At 38.9% G+C, this 18,374-nt stretch overlaps 2 protein-coding genes across 12 annotated transcripts in view; both read left to right on the top strand.

The window, feature by feature from the left end:
• The first annotated feature begins 575 nt into the window (after positions 1-575).
• On the top strand, positions 576-8,495 carry uchl3 (ubiquitin carboxyl-terminal esterase L3 (ubiquitin thiolesterase)). The gene is made up of 9 exons (XM_037790504.1): positions 576-725; positions 907-918; positions 2,124-2,252; positions 2,811-2,967; positions 3,845-3,930; positions 7,248-7,295; positions 7,425-7,500; positions 7,609-7,667; positions 7,763-8,495. Exons 1-9 carry the CDS (start codon positions 684-686, stop codon positions 7,850-7,852), a joined length of 699 nt encoding a protein of 232 aa, XP_037646432.1. The 5' UTR covers positions 576-683; the 3' UTR covers positions 7,853-8,495.
• Positions 8,496-10,951: 2,456 nt separating this feature from the next.
• LOC119499999 (LIM domain only protein 7-like) overlaps positions 10,952-18,374 on the top strand; it is a 58,883-nt gene continuing 51,460 nt past the window's right edge. For 10 of the 11 annotated variants that reach the window (XM_037789342.1, XM_037789347.1, XM_037789346.1 and 7 more), the window contains exons 1-2: positions 10,975-11,362; positions 18,097-18,167. In XM_037789342.1, coding sequence (XP_037645270.1) covers positions 11,294-11,362; positions 18,097-18,167 — 140 coding nt within the window. In that variant the 5' untranslated portion in view covers positions 10,975-11,293. Of the gene's footprint in view, positions 11,363-18,096; positions 18,168-18,374 lie in introns of all 11 variants that reach the window. The other variant, XM_037789340.1, reaches the window with a different exon arrangement.

Raw genomic sequence — 18,374 nt, 5'->3', positions numbered from 1 at the left:
TGCAATAAATAAATGTAATATGTACAAATGTGCAGTCTGTACAGTTATAAAGTAAATATATAAGAAATACTTTGTACAATGCATTTTAACAACATATACATTAAGAACATATACAGTATATACAGTACAAGATATATTCACATATTCACAAAAGCCATGCATCAAACTGGAAGGTGCCTTTTTATGTGGGAGACAGTTTCAGTGAAGAATATTCAGGGAATAACCTGAAGAATATTTAGAGAAGTGTAGAAGAGGACTAAGCTAATGTGGGACAACAGCGCCCCCTTCTGGCTGAGATGGATGCTGCGCCCAATTGTTAGAGCTACACACTTTGAAACCCAGCCCATGACTCTGGAATGGTCCACTGTTGGCCTGATGGTGTGGGAATTACATTTTAAAAAATCCTTCATTTTGAAGACAAAGAACCATGACACGATTATTTAGGCTAAAAACATACGATAATTTTGTATTAAATACATGTAACCCGTCTGTTAATGTCGTAAAGTACTGGGTGTTGTGCATTTATGGTTTAAGTAAAAGCAAACACCCCTGCGCATTAACCTAAATGTCAAGGTGCGATCTCCTGACGCGGAAGTGATTTCCCCCAGCTGTCAAACAGATTTTGGTGTTTCATCGTTTCATCTCTCGGTTGAAGGGAAATAAACCGTCGACGTGACTTCAACATGGACAGTCCACGCTGGTTGCCTCTGGAGTCTAACCCAGAAGTACGTGTTGTTGATATGTCTTCAAACTATCTCGTTTTATCCACGTCATTCATTCACTAATAAGCATGTGAGAGCTAGCTAACTAGCAACTTAGAACAAAAGCTGCAGCCGGTGTGTGGCTGCTTTGCCACATCCAGAAACTATTTTACTAACGTTTTTATTTGTGTTTTTCTCATTTCAGGTTATGACAAAGGTGAGTACTTTCTTCTGATTTGATTTAACATTATAAATCATCTAAATAATCAGCTGCAAAGCGACTTGCAGAGGGACAAGGCCTACCTACCTAGCAGCGATGCTACATCCAACCCAACGCTGTCATTAAAGAGTACAAGTTACTACTGTCTGAGAAACACAGTGCATGCGTACAGCTGTCAATAACATCTACCTAGAAATGTAGCCTCTGACCTGAAGTAAAGGTTTCTAACTTGGAGAAGCCAAAACCTCTTAAAGAGTAAAGATTAATAACCAGACTGCTGTTCACATGCCAAGAGTTTGGACGTGTCAGTCTGTAAATGCCAGTTCATCTGGATATCATCTGGTAGATAGATAGATAGATAGATAGATAGGTAGATAGTAACTTTATTGATCCCTAGCGAAATTCAAGTTTCCAGCATCACAGTTCCATAGTGCAAAAATATGTTTGTAAAAAGGCAGTAAAAAAGTTAGTAGTGCAAAGTACAAGAAAATATAGCAGATATAAAAATACAAGGAGATGAAGAAAACTGTTAAAAGTGAATATAGTGCAGGGTAACAGCTGTGATACAAGACTATTAAAAAAGTGAATATAGTGCAGAAGAGACTGTTAAAAATGAGTATAGTGCAGGGTAACTCCAGTAGCTCTATGAAAGTGCACTGTGTGGTAATGATCTATTGTACAGGTTCATAGGAACTATGCACTTTGGTTCTAAAAATGAGGGAGAGCAGAGACATTGCTTAATTGGTACATTTCCATTTTATTCATTTAAATTTATTTTAAGTGTAACTGTTCAGTCAATTCACAGCAGGTCAGTTGTACATGAAAAATGGGAACTTTATCTACAGGCAAGTATCCAATTGTACATATGACAATAAAGTTTCCAATATTAGATTGGTAATTAATTAATTAATGCTTGCTTGGGTTTTAATAGAAGTTTTCTTTATTAATAATAATAATTAGTATAATGCATTATTTACAGGAAATACCCTGTAAGATTTTCTGACAGAAATTTTGTATGCTGGCATGCAGTGAATATTCATTGGAGAGTAATGAAATTGACATTTCAATTGGTTTTAGGTAGGAGTCAGTTGTACCAGCTATTTCATACAACTTTACTTTAAGTTAAACTTGTCTGCCAGATATTGTTAGGTTAGCGTTATGTCTTTGTATGCATACAAATTTACTTTCAGCTTTTTGTGTAGTTTGTCAATTGCTTGGGTATGAAACCAACCTGGCAATTTGGAGATGTATACGGATTGGACCCGGAGCTTCTCAGCATGGTACCAAGACCAGTGTGCGCAGTGCTACTTCTCTTCCCAGTGACAGAGAAGGTACTTTTTTTAAATCTTTGGTTTAAAATGTATTAACCGCATGTTCATGAACCATAATGGATGTCTTCACATTATGCATACATGTTGTAACTTAAAGGGGATCTATTATGCTTTTGTGCTTTTTCCCTTTCATTTAGTGTGTCATATCGTTTTTTGTGCATGTAAAAGGTCTGCAACATTACAAAGCCCAAAGTCCATGCCAAAGGGAGTTACTTTTTCCCACAGAAACACTGCTCCTGAACTGCCTGAAAGGCTTTATTTGAATTCCTGCCTTTTCTTCCGCAACGTGGTGATGTCACCAAGTAACACATTTGCATAATACCTGCCTAACGGCTAGTTTGGCAAGCCCTCCAACAAAGCTAGTTAGAGCGGAGTTGGAGCAGAGTCCGAAGACTTTTTTTTTTTTTTACATTAAAGCATGTTAACATGTTCTAGTAGAGACCCAAAATACAAGTATGCACCTGAAAAGAAGCATAATAGTTCCTCTTTACTAATTCTATATACATGTTGTTCTGGCGATAAGAAACAATGTTCAATAGAGATTTCTCTTCTGTCCAGTATGAAGCATTCAAGCAATTAGAGGAAAAAAAACTCAAGGATCAGCAACAGGAGGTCTCTCCTGACGTCTACTTCATCACGCAAACTATTGGAAACGCCTGTGGAACAATAGGATTAATTCATGCGGTGGCAAACAACCAGGCACACCTGGAATTTGGTAAGTATTTATTCTGTTCACATCATATGCAATGGTGGAGATGTGAAAGATTCCATGTTTACAACTTGAGAGTGACAACTCAAGACGGTTGTATGATTACAGAGTTGATGGTGTGTGGGTTAAAATAACTGAGTGGACAATTTAACACCATATCCATTAAATTATGGTTTTATTACATTTTAAGAAAAATAAATAGTAGTGTTGCAAAACAATTAATGACATTTGTTCATTTTTATGCCTCCGTGCCGGCGACAGCTGTGGCTGGATGCAATATGTTTTTGGGTTGTCCCTCCAGTCCATTCTTGTGAATGCTCAAGGACTCAAGGATGAACTAATTAGATTTTGGTGGTCAAAGGTCAAGGTCACTGACCTCACATCCGTCTCATTCTCATGATATCTCAGGAATGCCTTGAAGGAATTTCTTCAGATTTGGCACAAACGTCCACTTGGACTCAAGGTTGAACTGTTTAGAATTTGGTGATAAAAGGTCACGGTGACCTCACAAAACATGTTTTTGTCCATAACTAAAGAATTCATATGCTAATTATGACAATATCACACAAATAACTAATAGGATAAAACGATGAAGTGATGACAATTTTGACAGACATGGATATAAACTGCAACTTGACTGGTTGGCGGAGGCATACAAGCATGAGGCGGTAATTCTAGTTCTCAGCTAGAACAGCTTTGTATCACTTAGTTTTAAGACTAAGAAAAGATTCCATTTATAATAAGCACATTAACTTACCATACATAATCTCCTTTTACAGTTGCAAAGAAAGAAGTGTTGATCCATCACTCAGCTCTAAATCCATATAGTAAATCCATAAACATATACTTGCATAATTATATGCATGTTGTCCTTTCTCCTCAGAGCCCGATTCTGCTCTTAAGAAGTTTATTGAACAAACCTCTAAAATGAGCTCAAAGGAGAAGGCCACCTTCCTGGAAAAAGATGAGGTAAGAAAACACTGAAAAGGAGATCTTGGCTCAAGGATGGGGTGATGAAGTGGTCAGTCCTTGGGTTATTTTAGTCAGCATTTCACAAAAAGGATTTTTTCTGCTCATTGTATGTTTTCCCATTCTTTTAGTCAGACAGGTGATAGATGAAAACTTTTTTGGAGCTAGATCTTTATCAGTGTCCCTGAACATTTTTGGTCACCTTACTGGTTAAATCTCTAACCCAGGGGTCACCAACCTTTTTGAAACCAAGAGCTACTTCTTGGGTACTGATTAATGCGAAGGGCTACCAGTTTGATACACACTTAAATAAATTGCCAGAAATAGCCAATTTGCTCAATTTACCTTTAACTCTATGTTATTATTAATAATTAATGATATTTATCTTTGTGAAAACACTGATCATGTTAATGATTTCTCACAACAAATATATAGAAACAGATAAATATCAATATGCAACACTTTATTTTTATATTTTCTCTAAGTGCACATGTTTTTCAAATTTTTCAAACATTTGAAAATGATCACTTCTACGACAGTCTTGTGAAATCACAATATCCCATTTTAACTAGCTAGCCACTAACATTTTTTAACAAATCATGAATTACTTTGCACCATGTTTGTACAAATAATAACTCATGTAAAATACAAAAATCAACTCTCAAATTTTTAAATAAATCATGTCACACTTTGAACTGGACACAAAATCTGTTATCTGTTTCTTTGTCAGTTAGTGGGAAGCCTGGCATTGCATGCTGTTAACCAGTGTGTTGTACTCTGGTGTGTAACTTGACACTGCAACTCTGAGTGAGTCTTGCAGATGTGCATCAGTGAGGCGTGTTCTGTGTTTGTTCTTGATGAAGTTCATGTCAGAAAAGGCTGATTCACAAAGATAAGTTGAACCAAACAGGCTTGCAACCTTCATAGCTGCTGCGCATACACCACTGTACTTTTCTGTGTCAAGAAGGCACCAAAAGTTTGGTGCAGCCTGATGGGCTTTGAGGTGGAGGTCATTTTGCAGTGTTACAATTTCAATCTCCACCTGTTCAGCATCCAGGCTGAATGTTGCACTTAACTGCTCAGCAATACATGATATGTCCACGTTCATGAAAGGATTAGAAATGAACGACACACATGGCTCAAGCTGATCCAGGTCACAAAACCTGTTCTCAAACTCTTGCCCAACTCTGTTTATGACCTGAGAGTACTTTTCTGCAACTTTGTCAAAAGCCTCAGATGCAGAAGCATTGTCTTTCAGCACCATCTGCACAGAGGGAAAGTGCAGCACTTTTTTTCTCTGTAAATGCACAGAGAAAAGGTTCATCTTAGCTTTAAATGCATTTAAAGCACTTATCATATCGGCGACAGTTTTACCTTTGCCTTGCAGCTCACAGTTCAAACTGTTCAGTTTCCCAGTAATGTCCGTCAAAAATGCAAGGTCAAGTATCCACTCAGTGTCCTCCAGCAGCACGGTGTCCTCACCTCTGGACTGCATGAACTCTTTGATTTCACCCAAAAGTGACAAAAAACGTTGCAAAATTCGTCCCCTGCTGAGCCATCGGATTTCTGTGTGTAGTAGCAGGTCATCATATTCAGCTGACAGCTCCTCCAAAAGTACCTTGAATGTTCTGTGCTGTTTAGCTCTGGAGCGGATGCTGTTTATGATCTTCACGACGGGAGTCATTACGTGCTCAAAGCAGATCACTTTTGCACATAAGGCCTGCTGGTGTATGATGCAGTGGTACTGCAGAAAGTTTGGGAACTCTGGGTCAGCTTTACAGTGAGCAACGAATCCTGTGTGTCGGCCGATCATAGCAGGAGCCCCATCCGTAGTCACTGATACCAGCTTTTCCAGCGGCACCTTTTTTTCCACCAAAAACTCCTTCACTGCGTTATAAATGTCAACTCCCCTCGTAGTTGTCTTCAGGGGCAGTAGTGTCAGAAGTTCTTCTTTTGTGGAGAAATCATCAAACACCATCCGGATAAAGACCATCAGCTGAGCCGTACTGCTGCTGTCCACCGACTCGTCACACTGGATGCTGAACCACCGGCACCTCGCCAGATCACGGTCCAGCTGGTCGGCCAAGTTCCCAGACATCATCGACACTCTTCTTACCATTGTAGTTGCCCCGAGTTGAACATTGGAGAGACTGGAGAGTACATCGGTTCCATACTTCTCGTCTTCAAGCACAGTTTTAGCAATTATCATCATTGCTTCTTTGACAACCTCCCCGTCTGTAAATGCCTTCTTTTTCTTCATCAAGAATTGCGTAGCTCTAAACGAGGCTTCGGTTGCTTTTTGGGAGTTTTTAACCGGTCTAGTGAAAAAAGACTGCTGTTTGCACAAAGCTGCCTTTAACTCGCGGGCTTTTTCTGCTCGCAGTGCGCTGCCCGGTGGGTAGTTAGCATGGTAGCTTGTGTGACATGTAGTGAAATGTCTCTCCACATTGTGCCGCTTTGCTATCGCCACAGTTGCCCCGCAAATGAGACACACGCAGGATCCTTTCACAGTGGTAAAACAAAACTCTACCTCCCATTCGTCGTGAAAATGATATGTTTTCTTTCTTTTTTCTGCCATTTTTTGGGGTAACTCTTCTCCTCATTTTCGTTGCGTCTGCTAGCTTGTTTGTATGAGCGCAACAAACGCTACGTTTTGGTCATGCGCACAATACTGACCTTTGAACTATACTAGGTCAGAGTTCATTTATATTAAACACAAAAAACATTTTAAATTTTAAGTGTTTTTATATATATATGTTGTCATTTGTAAGTTACATGCAAGTCTGATTTAAACAACAATAGCAAAAAAATAAAATAAATAAAATTTAAAAAAAATAGAGGCAGCTCACTGGTAAGTGCTGCTATTTGAGCTATTTTTAGAACAGGCCAGCGCGCGACTCATCTAGTCCTTACGGGCGACCTGTTGCCCGCGGGCACCGCGTTGGTGACCCCTGCTCTAACCTATAGAGTACGGTCTTGACCTGCTCTATATAAAAAGCGTCTCGAGATAACTTCTGTTATGATTTGACGCTATATAAAAATAAATTGAATTGAAAATTGAACTTGTTGAGTGATGACACCATAGGGAAAAAAATCATCTTTATTTCCTGGTAACACTTTAGCATTTACAATTTTATGCAACAGCTCTCTAGCCGTCATTTGTTAGATGATAATACTGGCCTTGTGTCGTGTACATAAAAATCTTAGATGTGTTGGAGATTGGTAAGATTACCATGAAGCACAATACCACAAAAGCTACCAGGGACCATTGCTCACACTGCAAATCATTTGCGTTTTGTTCCTACTCTCTGTTTCAGAGTATACGTGTCACACATGAATCCAGTGCACAGGAGGGACAGACTGAGGTTTGTATTGAGTTTTAGACAATCTGTGTTTTCTAACGATGCTTCTGACAGAGATAACACCACTAGTTTTGAACCTAAAAGAAAGTGTTGAACTCTAAAGCAATTTTGTTTATTTCTTGTCTGTTTTAGACCCCAAGTTTAGATGAGAAAGTGAATCTGCATTTTATAGCTTTTGTGAATGTCGGAGGACATTTATATGAACTGGGTGAGTTACAATATTGAGTAGTATTTTTCTCATTATCGATGATAATTACTTTAATTCCGCATTTAGTGGTGGCAGATTTGAAGCAAAACTCCTGGTCTTTTTTTTTAGATGGCCGGAAGCCTTTCCCCATTAACCACGGAAAAACTTCAGGAGATACTTTCCTCGAGGTAAGACATCACAGAATAAAACAGACAAATTGTCATAAAAACATCTTCTCAAGTTGAGTCACAAGTCATCATTTTCTTGTTCGATTGCACTGCAGGATGCTGTAGAGGTTTGTAAGATCTTCATGGCTCGCGACCCTCAGGAGGTTCGTTTCACCATCATTGCCCTCTCCAAAGATTCAGACTGAGGAAACTCCCTCGTGGCCTCAGAAAACAAAGAAAACATTACTGCCAAACATTCTCAAGTGCTGACTTTATTGGAAAACATTTTTTTTTTTTTTTTTCCAAAATACTTGTGGGGAAAATAACAAAATGTCAGGGATATCATTCGGAAGTAATGTTCTGTTTTTGTTGAGTGCGGCTGTGCGACTTAAAGTATTTCTTGTTAAGATAAAATCTTCCAGTTCCCCACTGCTGAACCATCTCGATAACTGTAATACAGATATCAGCTTTGTTTACATGACGTGTTTGGCTTTCAATTAAGGAGGAAATTTAACAAATTTTCCAGGTAACTGAGGGAGCTCAACTTCTTTTTTTTACTCTGGGTTCAATGATGCGCACTGTAGTGATTTTGTTTTTGATCATGTGTCCAACCACATTGTCAAAAACAGCTGTTTTGCAAGGCTTTAATTTCAGTCATAGCTTTCAAAAAGCAGATAGGCCTAAGCGCTGTTGTATGCAGTAACAATGTTAAAAGGAGCATATTAAATAAAGTCTCCTGAAAGTGAGGCCGGCTGGAAAATGCAGCCTGTACATCCATGTGGAAGGTGCCTACATTTTTTGTAATCAGAATTAGAAATTCTGTCAAATAAAAGGCAAATTTATTAAGCATTTCTCTTGTTGATATTCTCTGTAACACAGACATCTTAGTTTAATATTAATCTGTTTACCTTTTATATATATTGAACTTTGTTTGTTTTATTGTCAGATGCATGCAACTTGATCAGGCCTACTGAAGAGAATTAAAAAAAATAGGCAAACTGCAATGGTAAAATTAAATATATATATATATATATTTTTTTTTTATTAATTTATTTTGCACAAATTAAGACTACACAAATATAACAAAAGAATAAATGATATACAGTGCAGGAAGAGGCAAAAAAAAACACTGGGCTTATTTGAAGCCTCCACCTAGAGACAATATTAATATACAGAAATAATATGACTACATAATAGTGATGACAAAACAATTAGAACAAGATATAGATAGATAGATAGATAGATAGATAAAATAACAAGAAATAAAAAAAGACAAGAAATGTGCGTGCAAGTGTATGTTAATGTATGTTTGTTAGGAGGATATTGATTTAAACATTTAAATTGACTTTGAAATCAGAATGTGAAGTGTGAAACATGCCTCTCCCATGGAAACACAAAAAGCTGCTGATTTGATTGCAACCAGTTAACATCTCTCAAAATTGCAAATATCATCCTAATTTTACTACCACTCTAATAATTTATTCCATAAAATGGGAAAAAAAAATATTCAAAACACCTTTCTTTAAGGAGTATGTGTTTTCCCTTTTCTCAAAACTTAAAGGATAGGTTCATATTTTTGAAGTCTCTTAAAACAATAGTAAGGTGCCCATATGAACATTGAGACAGGATGTGCTGGCTGTAACTTTGGATTATAACCACTTTATTTGTCGAACACAGACTACTGAAGTCTCATGTTAGCTTCAGATAAACTTTGGAATGTTTTTTTAAACACACTTTTTTGTCTCCTGTCATTTACATTGAAATTGATTTTGGAGCGGATCTCTTCGGGCCAGTATGAACAGGAGGAATGATTAGCTAGAGCACATCCGGTCTCAATGTTCATATTCGCCCCAGATTATTGTTTTAAGACAGATTTGAAAAAATGTGAACCTGTCGTTTAAAACAGTAGAGGAAGCCTCATCATTTGCTGAAGCATTTGACTAACTTGTGCCTTTTATATCTGAAAATTAAGCAAACGGTGTCTAAAGTTTGTCTTGACGTGTCTGTCTTGTGTATGTAAGGCAGGGCTAAGATGAACCAAAAAACAGTCTCAGGAGGACACAAATCATATTAGACACTTGAAACTCCAATGATATTTATAATCCATCAATAAATAGTTCCAATTAAAAAGAGATTCACAAAAACACCATAAAACAGTCATATAACATAGTTTAAGCCGCAGGGAAATGCTAATGCATATGGGGAAAAGAAGTTGCCCTTTTAAATGCCTGATTAAAACCTGTATTCTTAATTCAACATGTGAATCCAGTTAATTATTTCACTTTTTAAATTTGCATTTTTCAAGCATAATTTTAAATTCCATTATTTATTTATGAATCCATTAATATATATTTTTTAAATTATGTACTTATTGACTGTTATATGGTGTTTTTGTAAATACCTTTTCAATTTGAACTATTTATTGATGGATTTTTTAAATTCTTTTTGCAATTCTTCTTTTTATTGCCCTTTAAAATGTCAAGTAATTAATTTACTTTGTAATTTAGTCAATTTATTCATAGATGGATAAATCAATTTGCAAACAAAGGTATTAATGGCTATTTTTTAGTGTACAATTAGTTATTAATCAATTAAATGTTTCATTAATATTTACGTGACTCTTGTGGTCCTCCGTAGCGGAGTAGACAAAGTACATTCAAGTACAAGTACCTCAAAAAAGCTTTTCACTGCTGCTTTTACGATTAAATCGCCAAATTGATGAAGTTAAATTTTAATAATAATAATAATACATTTTATTTATATAGCGCTTTTCTAAAAGAAACTTTACGTAGATCAAAAGATCATAAAACAAGGAAATCATAAAAGAGATATAAAACACACAATATTAATTACAAATTAAAAGCTGTTTTAAAAAGGTGAGTTTTGATTTGTGATTTGAATATGGAATTCTGCAGGTTGTATTTCAGGCGCTGCAGTTCAGCCTCACCGCCGCTGCGTGTCGCTGCAGGACAGTTTGTTTGTTTTAGGAGCGTTGAGTAAACTCCTACAAGTAGAAGAGTTTACTCAACTTTTTAAACATTTGGCTAAACATTTTGGTACCACAGACGTCACATTAAGTCCAGTTTGACTGTAATGTGAGACTGTTTTGTAGCTGGTTGTGATTCGGTGTAGAGTTACACCACTGTAGCAGTGAAAACATGAGCTCAAAATAATCCTCCAGAGAGAGAAATAACAAGCTATAACGTTCACCTGGAAGCCGCTCAAAGGACCCGTGGGTGGTCCTCGGACCCTGCTTTTGGAAACCCTCCTGCTCCAGCCTGTGTTAGTGCCTCTTCTACCATACGAGGTGGTCGGACTTTGAAGACTCGTCTGCATAGGTGGAGCAAAACGGAGCGCAGTGTGACAAAATACCAAAAAGAAACAACAAACCCGGGTGTGTCGGATGAAAGAAAGAACAGGTGAGCAGCTGTTAAACCTTTTGCATTCATCCAGTGATGAGCTGGTGGAAACGAACAATAGGAGGCATTTTTCATGAATGAGTAGTGTGATTGCGATGTTCACCTGTAACGCGCTTGACTAGTTTAAAAGTATCTGCTTGATTGGACTGGCCAACATTTGATGTCACTCACTGGACTTGAAGGAACCGACTTGGTGCAGCCTCCTCCTCGAGATAACACCGTGTCGTGATGGAGTGGCGCGAGCAGTCCGCAGTCAGCTGTGATGAAGCCTACCTGGAGGCGCAGAGATGGATTGAGGTGAGTTTTAAAAAAAAAAACCCAAAAAACATTAAAAACTATCTCAACAACTTCCTTTACAGTTACTGGCAGGGCTTAAGCATTGGGAAACATAGACAAGGTGAAATCTAATTGGCAACTGCTCATGGCAGTTCAGGAAAGTGGTGTTTTTGTGTTTAAAGATGTTACTCTCATGGATGATTTGGCCACTATGAGCCTATAAAGGTGTAAAGCTGAAGTTTATTTTCCAATATATCCCTGATTTAGTAGTATGTTGCTTGGTTTTAGCTCAGCTTCTTACCCCAAAGTTTCAGATAATATTAACTAGGGTTAGGCGATAACTCAAAATGATAATTTATTTTCTTTTAATGTAATTGTAAACTATTGAAAACTATCTCAACAACTTTCTTTACAATTACTGGCAGGGCTTAAGCATTGGGAAACATAGACGAGATGACATCTAATAGACAACTGCTTATGGCAGTTCAGGAAAGTGGTGTTTTTGTGTGGGTTTTTCAGTTTAAAGATGTTACCCTCATGGATGATTTGGCTACTATGAGCCTATAAAGGTGTAAAGCTGAGGTTTACTTTCCAATACATCCCTGATTTAGAAGTATCTTGCTTGGCTTTAGCTTCAGCTGCTCACCCCAAAGTTTCAGATAATATTAACTAGGTCTGGGCGATAATTCAAAATGATAATTTATTGTCTTTCAATGTAATTGTATCGTGAAAACTATCGCAACAACTTTCTTTACTGACAGGACTCAAGCGTTGGAAATCATAAACAAGGTGAAATCTAATTGGTAACTGCTTGTGATAGATAGGGAGAAGATTTTTGGCTGAATCGCCCAGCCGTAATAGTAACCAGGACCAACAGATGCATGGTGGCATGTGTCACCCTTGACCTCACTTCTCAGGTAGCTGGTGAAATAGAATCAAGTCTATTATTTCAGCCACTAGAAATCATGTGGCTTTTACTCCAAGCATTAGTACAGGTAGACTACGTGGATTTGACCCCATTCATCATTATTGTTTGCTCACTTCTTCCTTTGTCAGATCTTGCCTAGACCTGCTCATCAGTTTTTTTTTAGTGTTTTCCAGGGTCTCTTTGAGACTACAGTTTCGTGCAATTATGAAAAACTTCTACGAATGACTGGATTTGGGGTTTCCATCATCCTCATGACACTTGCTATCAAATGTAAGCCATACACAAGATATTGAAATGATTATTTCATGTGTTAGTAATGAATACAAACTAAAAAAGCAGTCACACATTATGGCTCATGCAATGTTTATAACAATTTGTGAAAAATGTGTCATACGTAGAATACATGGTTTCAATAAGCAATTCCTTTTCTGAAGCTATTTTTATGGTCATAATGTACCCCCTTTCCTATTGCAGTAATCAAAATGCAAAACTAAAAAAAACTATCCACCAGCACTTAAAAAAACATTCCCTTTTTATTTCCAATAAGTCAAATTTATTTAAAGTTTCCATCCAAGCTCCGGCCAGACTCTCATTCTTTCTTTTCTTTTAACAAGCGGGTAAAATTATGTTCCCTCATCTCGCAAATTCTCTTCCCAGCAGGGTGGCGCGGAGCTGCTGCACGGCTCTAACTAAACAAATATTGTTCTAATTTCATGAGGGGTGAATCTGAATTCTTCTGATGTGACATCAGTGTCTCCCACACTTGCACACTGGCCCATTGTAGTGGCTTACCTCGTGGACTGTGGTGGTGTGGGGTGGAGGGGGGGGGGCTGATCTCAGGCAGGAGCAGGAAGATTAGGGAGAGTGAGCAGGAAGCTGAACAAGTTAAATAGGTAGAGGTACAGGCCATGGGACGAGTATATTAACAGTGTAGGTGTGAGAGGTTTTGGCATCGGGGAATTACAATAGCAATCAGAGAGCAGGTTCTGTCACGGGGCAAACCCTTTCCTGCTCAAAGACAAAGTTTTGTGGCTGTCATATTCTGCCACTGAATGATTAACAAGCCGCCTGGCTTCACTTTAAACAGAGGCATGTGTGCATGGCGAGGTTGGTGGTATTGTTAAAAACTAGACTAAATGGTCTGGAGCCTGTCACATGGACACATTCCTGCATTAGCTGCCATGGCTGTGAACATAGCCCCCTCAGAGCTGGCCAGCTGTCAGCACAGGGCGCCGCGTCCTACAACCGCAGGGCCAAGTAGAATAATAGAGGTCCTTGTTAATTGAATAGAAAAGGCTGTAAGTGTGACCGTTGTGACAATCAAGAGCAAGTTTATGCAACTTACAGGTCAGAAGATCATGCATATGGCCGCCTGTAAACACAAACACAGTCTGTTATGAATAATAAGTTTGCAGTTAGTTATCTAATTAGTGCTTATTTATTACATTGTATGTGTGTGTTTCAGTGCTTTTTATGGTTTCTCCGCTGGTGTTTTAGCAAATGTAGGTTGTTATATTAATAACTCACAAGCATGCTGCAACAGTGTCAGGCACATCATGCCAGTTTTTCTTTTGTTTAGTTTTGGCTGTGATGGAAAATTAATTTTCTCCAAGAGCCAACCAGGAAGGTGTTACCTAAAATACTTGGAATACTTCTTTAAACAGGTTTTTCAATAGGGCTTCACTATAGCCACTGATCAGGTTCAAGGTCATGTAATAACCCAGGTCATAATCTGTATAAGATTTCAACTCTTGTTTTGATTTTACTTCCCTGTGTTTGGTTGAAAAGGGCCGTATTGTGTTTCCTCACATACTTTGGAGCAAAGCAGCCAATCAAACGTAACACGAGCCTGTGGATGTTCTTGAAGTTTTGTTATGTATCCTGTTGTTGTTGTTGCTGTCGTGTAACACTGAACCAACTCCAAGCCTCCGTGTGGTTTTGGTGTACGTTGTTGGGGAAACAATGTGACACAGTGGCAATTGATATTGTACATGTTTTGATTCAGGGATGCAAATGACAATTGTTTTCATTATCAATCAGTATGCTGATTATTTTCTTAGAATTGATTCATTGTTTTCGTCCATAAGATGTCATGTAGAGAGAAATACCTATTTTAATTAGGGATACACCAATCCGACTTTTTCAGCCCGATACCGATAGCTTTGGGTATCGACCGATCTGATACCAGTGGTTAATTAATAAGCTGTATGCCTCACTGTGTGGAAGTGACTGGATCATTCTTTTGTGTGTAAGGCAACATCAGGCCTGACTTAAATATTTCTTTTTAACTTTGTAAAACAAAATATAACAAATAAATATATAGATATAAATTTACAGAATCGTACTTATTATTTATTAAAATAATAAATCATACACCAGCAATTTGGTAAAAAATCTTCAGCATTAACAGGAATTCAAGTGTAAACGTTTTTAATGCAGCAACAAATTGTCAAAAGTTAAAGGGGCTATATGTTGGGATCAGAAATTGCTTGTTAACAGTGACACCTCTGGTTCGTTAAGTCAGAGACAGTCAGCATCCTGTTGCTCGCGCTTGTGCTCGCACTACGTAGACGCGAGCGAGCATCGCTCAAACAGTGAGGCGACAGGCATCATGTTGATTAACGTTAGCATCATTATACAGCTAAAACCACAATATCACTCTATATTTCAAATGCTTGGCAGTAATGTTATCTTTCCTGTCCAGTAGGAATTTTGCCAGCTCGCACACCGTTTTGATACCCAAAACCAAACAAGGGTCCCTCCATGGATCAAAGGCCCGGCCGATGTTGATCCTAGTTTTCCCCCCGACGTCGGTCACATTCCTGTTTTGCAAGACGGGCTTCACTAGATATAACTTTGTTTTTTTTTTGTGTTTTTCGTTGATTTTGTGTTGGAGTCCGAGTTGTGGTTGGGGCTGGTCGTTTGTTGGCGTTAGCGGACTCCATTTCTAAACTGAATGTTAGCTATCGTTGCACACTCTTAGCCCTGTAGAGGTAGGAGCTGAAGAGAGTAAAGGCACTCGCAAGCACGCATGATGTCACATCCGGATTTTCCCGGAAAAAACAGCCCGCATTCTTCACATTAAAATCAGTCTAGGCTGATAGAGGAAACCCAGAAAGTCGCGGAAGGTCTAATTTTTTAGGTTAGATTACAACCTATTACATACAGTCCTTTTAGACAGGAATCAAAATTCCAGTATATAATGTATATAGTATAAGCATAGAATTGAATTATATGGATCGGCCCCATTGTCACCGATACCCGATCCAGCTGTTTGAGTCAGTATCGGCCTGATATCCATCCACACAAACCTTGAATACTGATTTGCCTCAGTGCCCTGCATGAATAAACAATAGTTGTGGTCACGGACCCAGAGACTCCTCAACTCCTCTGATTATCTGTGCTCTACCAAGACACCATTCTTGGTTCACCGCAGCAATAATACAAATTAATTACGTATCGGAACATTTTAAGAGCCCGTGATGAATTCTGAGGACCACATTTCTATCTTTAAATGTAGAAACAAGACTTCGACACGTTCAGCAGCACATTCTTGAGGGGAGCGAGAGTGGGTGGGTTTGCAGGAAGGCAAGCTGTTTTGGAAATCTCTGCTCCTGCCTTTAAATCTCCCTCCTGTTAAATCAGAGTAGCAGTATGTTGTTCCAGATTAGAGTTGTTATCCCACATGGCAGGTTAAACAGGAGAGAGAGAGAGGGCACAGCAGGCTGGATCTGAGGGGAGTTAATACCTCTATAATGATGACGATAGAGAGGAGAAAACTATTCTGTTACAGACAGCTTAGTGCAAGCTTCAGTGCTAGGGCGGGCCCCACCTTCCTGAGATAATATCTTAATTATCACACCTTGCGTAAGCACCACTGGAATCTAAATTATTGTACTGTTTTCCACCTGCATTGTTTGTTTGCATACAGCTGCTGGCCCCGCATACATGCAACAGCAGGGGTCAGGATTTCATATGCCAAGTGCAGCGCCTGACAGATTATACGCCGCACTGTGAAGTGTGTTTTCTGTGTGTGAATACTGCGTGTTCGCAGCTTTGCTCGTCTGTCTGTGTTCCTGTTTAGTGTTTTCCAGCGTCTGGTTATGATTGTATTTTTGTCAGTGAAGGAGGAGCAGGCGGAGATCTCCGTTTGGTTTGCTAACAAAACAAGGATTTCCCAATAATAGCTTGATGGCATTGTGCAAAGACAGACTGCAGACGATGTGGCAAAACTTTTAATCCTTATTCACCTATTACAACACGGTCTAATTCTCTTGGAATGATGGGTATTTGAGGCCGTCTCAGGTGGCCCAGGGTGTGGTCTGAGGTGTAACACAACTTTGTGTAAAACTAATAATAGTAGTGTCCTCCAGTCAGTCTATCAAATTGCTCTGGTGTCTTTTGCCCTCCACAAAATGATTGCCTGTACTCAGCTGTGCCACTAATTGTCCCAGCTTTTGTCCCTTTCCCTTTAAAGTAAAAAGGCACATCCGATTTTGTTTGCGAGACCGGTTCGACTCGTTTTGCCTTGTACATGAGTGTGTGTTTGTGTGTGTGCACTTTGGTTAATTGCCGCTGTCTTATAATACCGTATATTTACAGTGTAATAGCCTGCGTGTGCTCATCTGCCCTATTGGTATTGTAAACTAATTAATTTCCATGCAGACTTCAAATCAAACACATTGCAGTATGTAAGGTCAGTGAAGCTATACACAGAAGTCTTTTCATATCTCATAGCATACACTCAGTAATCCCAGTTTGTTTGTTTGACTGGGATCATTTAGCAGGATATCTCAAAAACTGGTCTCTGTGAAATATGTTGGAAAGTTCGGCCGCGGGCCATGTAACAAGTGATTAGTGTTTGCATCCAGATCCAGGATGTTTCAAAATGTTTTCTAGACATTTACAAAGCTTTTTTGAGCATTTACTGTACTGCACTTACTAGAATGCAAAAAATGTATGCATCCATCTATAAATGTCTATAATTAAGTATTTTTATGCACATCGAGATTTTGAAATCATTTTCTAAAATAATAAATATAGAAGATTGTACAGAATTAATAGCAGTATACCCTCTTATTGTTTTCTTATGTAATGATTTGTGTTGGATTTAGCAGCTCAGGTGCTGATTGGTCAAGACGTTGATGGTGGAAACATTCCAACAAAACAGAACAGGAAGCTCTGTTAGGGAGCGGCCATCAGCATGAATTTGATATTCGTTAACAAAGTTGCAGTTTCACATAAAAACATAAAAAAGTATTGCCTTTGAGAGGAAATGCAGATTGCATATATGGAAGGCTACAAGTTGTAGATGTAAAAAAAACAATTACAGACAAGTGTAATGTTTAAAATCAAGTATGTTTCAGTGTGTCTATTCAGTGTGCATGTGTTTTTGAGGCTGGACGTCATGCACGCAGTGCCTGCATAATGACTCTTGGTGTTCCCGCAATGGTGGTTTGAGATCATGGGAAAGGCATGAGGCTGTAACACAGCGCTGTGTTCCCTCCAGCGCTCCAGATGCTCCCATAGCCTTGCGGCTTGGGCAGCCTGGCTCCATCACAGTTTTAGCACGGCTCTCCGGTTTACCAGCGGCTTTTAGCATTAAAGCGAAATGAACGGAGCCCCCCGAGGAATACCTGAAGAACTGTGCTCAACTCTGTCCCAGAGACACTGTAGGAGGAAATACCTCTGACTTCCTCTGCTACTGTTCTCAACATCCTACCTTTCTTCTACCAACCTCCCCACCCCACCACACAACACACTAACCCCCGCCTCCTCTCCTCACCCAACCCTTCTCGCTCACTGTTTTTGTATCCTTTTTTTCCAGGCAGTAACCAAGAAAAAATTTGGGAGCGACGACTTCCGATCAGCGCTGGAGAATGGAGTTCTGTTGTGTGAGTAAGTACTCTGCTTTTCCCAGGCACCTCTCTTAAAGCCATTCATTCATATGGAAGCCCTCCGCTCTCCTCCAGGTCTGCGCTCCAACGTAAGTGTTACTGATATTTCCCAGGCAGACCCCCTGCCGAGTCGCTGTTTGTTTGTTTGTCAGCCACATAAAGTCAGCCAGTGTTTCCAGACAGTAACAATAGAGGTTGTAGTTATTTG

The sequence above is a fragment of the Sebastes umbrosus genome, chromosome 13 (assembly GCF_015220745.1).
Source record: "Sebastes umbrosus isolate fSebUmb1 chromosome 13, fSebUmb1.pri, whole genome shotgun sequence".
NCBI classification, from domain to species: Eukaryota; Metazoa; Chordata; class Actinopteri; order Perciformes; family Sebastidae; genus Sebastes; species Sebastes umbrosus.
Note: the sequence above shows the minus strand (reverse complement) of the source record. Positions and strands in the feature narration are given on the sequence as shown.